Here is a 703-nt window from a genome sequence, read left to right as displayed (position 1 = left end):
AGGTGAACAGGTTGGTTTTAATTGAAACTCCAACAATTAAACTCACCTGAGTGCTAACCTGTTTCAATTGTTTACGAAAGGATAAACATAATTATATAAGGGTTTACAATACTATGAAAAGAGTTACTCTACAGTATAAATGCAAAATATATACACACTTTTCAGCCTCTTTGTATTTCCCCTGTTGTTCTAGCATTTGTGCCTGGGAAACATACATATTGGCAACTTCCTCTGGTTGAAGAGACTGGCTAGCCAACTGAAACAAAAATGTATTCATGTTATTCCCTAATAAGTTTTTAGCCACTAATATCATCAAAATGTATATTTTTAAATCATTCTATGGACTTTCTATTTCACAATACATATGATGTATTAGATAAACCCTATGGATAATCTTCCTTTGCACAACAAATGCTCTATTTTTAACAAACTTCTTCACTCCTAGTAGTTTTCACCAAGTTTTGAAATTTAAACATACCATTTGGGGTTACCTGCTATTTAGTAGTGAGTATAATAAACTAAACAAAAAGTGTTTTCTGTACTTAGCTATACTCTGTGTGACTTCTTTCATTCCACAAAAACTCGAACACGTTGTATTGGTCATTATTTTTTCAAACTTTATAACAAGTGAGTGTTTGTTTGTTTTGGAATTTCGCGCAAAGCTACACGAGGGCTATCTGCGCTAGCCGTCCCTAATTTAGCA

General features: G+C 33.1%; 1 protein-coding gene across 1 annotated transcript in view; it reads right to left on the bottom strand.

Moving 5' to 3' along the window:
• Positions 1 to 103: 103 nt before the first annotated feature.
• LOC106471377 (intraflagellar transport protein 172 homolog) overlaps positions 104 to 703 on the bottom strand; it is a 71,756-nt gene continuing 71,156 nt past the window's right edge. The window contains exon 27 of the mRNA XM_022399976.1: positions 104 to 256. Coding sequence (XP_022255684.1) covers positions 104 to 256 — 153 coding nt within the window. The remainder of the gene's footprint in view (positions 257 to 703) is intronic.

The sequence above is a fragment of the Limulus polyphemus genome, unplaced genomic scaffold (genome assembly GCF_000517525.1).
Source record: "Limulus polyphemus unplaced genomic scaffold, Limulus_polyphemus-2.1.2 Scaffold4581, whole genome shotgun sequence".
Classification (NCBI taxonomy): domain Eukaryota; kingdom Metazoa; phylum Arthropoda; class Merostomata; order Xiphosura; family Limulidae; genus Limulus; species Limulus polyphemus.
The sequence above is the reverse complement of the archived record's forward strand: the minus strand, read 5'-3'. Positions and strand labels throughout refer to the sequence as shown.